The 2545-nt window shown below is 61.0% G+C and overlaps 3 protein-coding genes across 3 annotated transcripts; all 3 read left to right on the top strand.

Annotated features, from left to right (window-relative positions):
- Nucleotides 1–729, top strand: TraAM80_10024 (trans-sialidase; the record flags this gene model as incomplete). Its single annotated transcript, XM_029386676.1, has 1 exon — nucleotides 1–729. A coding segment is annotated over one exon (729 nt), but the record flags the coding sequence as incomplete, so codon positions are not given.
- Nucleotides 730–997: 268 nt separating this feature from the next.
- Nucleotides 998–1639, top strand: TraAM80_10025 (uncharacterized protein; the record flags this gene model as incomplete). Its single annotated transcript, XM_029386677.1, has 1 exon — nucleotides 998–1639. One exon carries the CDS (start codon nucleotides 998–1000, stop codon nucleotides 1637–1639), a length of 642 nt encoding a protein of 213 aa, XP_029233480.1.
- A 331-nt stretch (nucleotides 1640–1970) lies between these two features.
- On the top strand, nucleotides 1971–2534 carry TraAM80_10026 (uncharacterized protein; the record flags this gene model as incomplete). The annotated part of the gene is made up of 1 exon (XM_029386678.1): nucleotides 1971–2534. The coding sequence occupies one exon, from the start codon at nucleotides 1971–1973 to the stop codon at nucleotides 2532–2534; it is 564 nt and encodes a 187-aa protein (XP_029233481.1).
- Nucleotides 2535–2545: the final 11 nt, after the last annotated feature.

The following is a 2545-nucleotide window of genomic DNA, read 5'->3' on the forward strand; positions in this document are numbered from 1 at the left end:
GTGGGCAGACAAGGACCCAATTCAGTGCGCAGTTATGTGGGTGAGGAGCTGACACTTGTGGCGACAGTGATCATTGACAAGGTTCCCACGGCCGCCACCCCGTTGCTGGGCGTGAGCATGCATGGTTTTTCACCCAGGAAACATCTCGTGCTGCGGTACGACGAGCGTCGGCACTGGAAGACGAGGTTCGGGGAAGAAGAGAATGCATCAGCAGCTGCCTGGGAGGTGGGGACGGTGTACCGAGTGGCGCTCACGGTGCAGAAAGGCGGCGGCTCGGCGTACGTCGACGGGCAGCTTGTGGGGAGTTTGGAGGCGAACCGCCCATCTGATTCGTTACGACCGCCTCTGCCTCCGCCTCCGCCTCCGCCTCCGCCTCCGCCTGGATGGGGGGTTGGGCCGAGAATACAATCTGAACTGGTCTCAGGCATCGTCTTTGGGGGTTACGATGAAGACACCGAGGAAGACGCGGAGAGCCACGTGACGGTGAAGAACGTCTTGCTGTACAACCGCTGCTTCAACGGCAGTGAGATTGAGGCACTGGTGAGGAGGAAAGAGAGCGGGGCGGCGCCAGGCCCGAACAACGCCTCTGCCCCACATGCCAAGAGGGTTTCGGAGGCAGCGCCAAAGGAGGTTGACGGCGGCGACGGCTCTGTGCGTGGGCATCTGTCTGGGATGCTGTTGCCGCTGCTTCTGCTGCTTGGGCTGTGGGGCTTCTCCGCGCTTTTCTGACCGGCGACGTTGTGGGCTGCGCCGCGCAGAGGGAAAACATGCGAGCCCCTAACTTAATTGCGGATCCGCTTCGGATCATCTTGCTTTTCGCCCCAGCCATGGGCTGGTTCCCCCGCTGGGTGGAACGCCGGGCAAAATTTCTTTTTTTCCCACTTTTTTTCCCTTTTTTAATTTCTTCTTTTTTTTGCTTTTTTAATGGTTTTTTTTTTTTACTTCGCCCACTTTCTGCAGGGAGGGGCGGGCCTCACTTTTGGCTGAGGCGCCCGCAATGAACGATGAACGCTGCGTGAGCATGAGGGGGCCCAATTGGGACGGAACGAAGGTATATCTATTTTATTGTTATTATTATTTTTATTTTTGGAGGCGAGTGGGCGGGCGCTGTGAATTATTGTTATTTTGCCGGAAACCGCCCTGGTTGGAAATATGCTTCTTTCAATTTGTTGCTTTGAAGGCGGCGCGAAGGGCAGAGTTGTTGAGGCGCACGTTTGTGGGGCAGGCCGCCGAACCGCGATGGCCACCGCACAGGCGTTTTGCTTGGAGGCGGCGCGGCGCCCCAGCGGCGTGTTCATTTGATTTTCGCCCGGCATCTGCGCCAGACATGGTGCCCCACGCGGAGGGCGCGCGTTTCATCGTGGAGGGGGATAATTCCATTTGTTTGACTTTGAATGGGGCCACCGCACGGGGCTTGCCGCGCTGCAAGGTTGAAGGGTTTCCTTCGCGGTGTTGTCGGAGCCTGGGGTCCCCTCGGGGGCTTTTTACGGCGGCCACGGCAGCCCTCCGCGCGGGATGGGCGGCACACGAGGAGCGTGAGTCGGCGCCGCGCCACCCGCACGATTGCGCCGGGGCTCAGCTGAGCAGTCAACGAATTCAGCTGCGGTGCGCCGCCAGCTGCCCCGCACCCGTTGGGTAAGCGCCCAACGGGCGGTGAAAACCAACGAAGGGAGAGCCCAGCCCGGTGGGAAGGAGGTGCGGGTGCACAGTCTGCCGGACCAGAGGGGTCTTGCCGCAGCCCACGCCACCGCCAGCCCCTTCCTACAGAGGCCTCCAGCAGGCCATAACTGCGACCGATTGATGTGTGTGTTTTTTTCTGCGGGAGGGACCCAGTTGATAATAATAGTGGTGGTGGTGCATGCACCCGCAATTTAGGAGGGGTTGCAGGAACCCAGGCTGCGGGCGGCAGCGCCGAGAATCCGTCTCGAATTTCGGATTTCCGAAGCTTTGACGGCGCCATGCGGTGCCCGATGAATTCCTCGCCCGGCCGGCTGCTGCGCGCGTCTGAATTGTTATCTCCTCCAAACCGGCAAATTGGACCATACCTAATCGACGGCGTAGGAGAATGTTGCGTCTATTTTCTGGCGTTGCCTGTCTTTAAGGGGATGCTGGCGCCTTGGCCTGCCTTTCTCTGCGTGCCCCCCTCGCCCTCTTTTCTTTTTTCTTCTCGCCGCTCCGCCCCGCCCCGCGCTGGGCTGTGCGTGTGCGCGCGCGTGCTGCGGCGACTTGAGCGACTATGCTTGGCCGTGTGCTGTTGGCGCGCGCCCTCTCTGCGTGCTGTGCTGCGCCGGCGCCGGCGTCGGTGTCGGTGCGTGGGGCGGCGGCTACTGCACGGAGAGTGGCTTGAAGGACTTGCGGGTGGTCGCGGAGGACATGGCGGACGCGGAAATTCGGGCGAAGTACAGCAGCCGCAAGGCGGGGTTTGTGAAGGGGCGCGGGCGGGCCCGCAGGAAGGGGAAGAGGAGACGAACGCGAGAGATGGGAACGGGGCGAGCGGTGAGGAGATACGGATGCAAATGAAGGTGGTCTTTTGACAGACGGCGGC

Source organism: Trypanosoma rangeli, assembly GCF_003719475.1.
Source record: "Trypanosoma rangeli strain AM80 chromosome Unknown Tra_15.4_contig_00760, whole genome shotgun sequence".
Lineage (NCBI taxonomy): Eukaryota > Euglenozoa > Kinetoplastea > Trypanosomatida > Trypanosomatidae > Trypanosoma > Trypanosoma rangeli.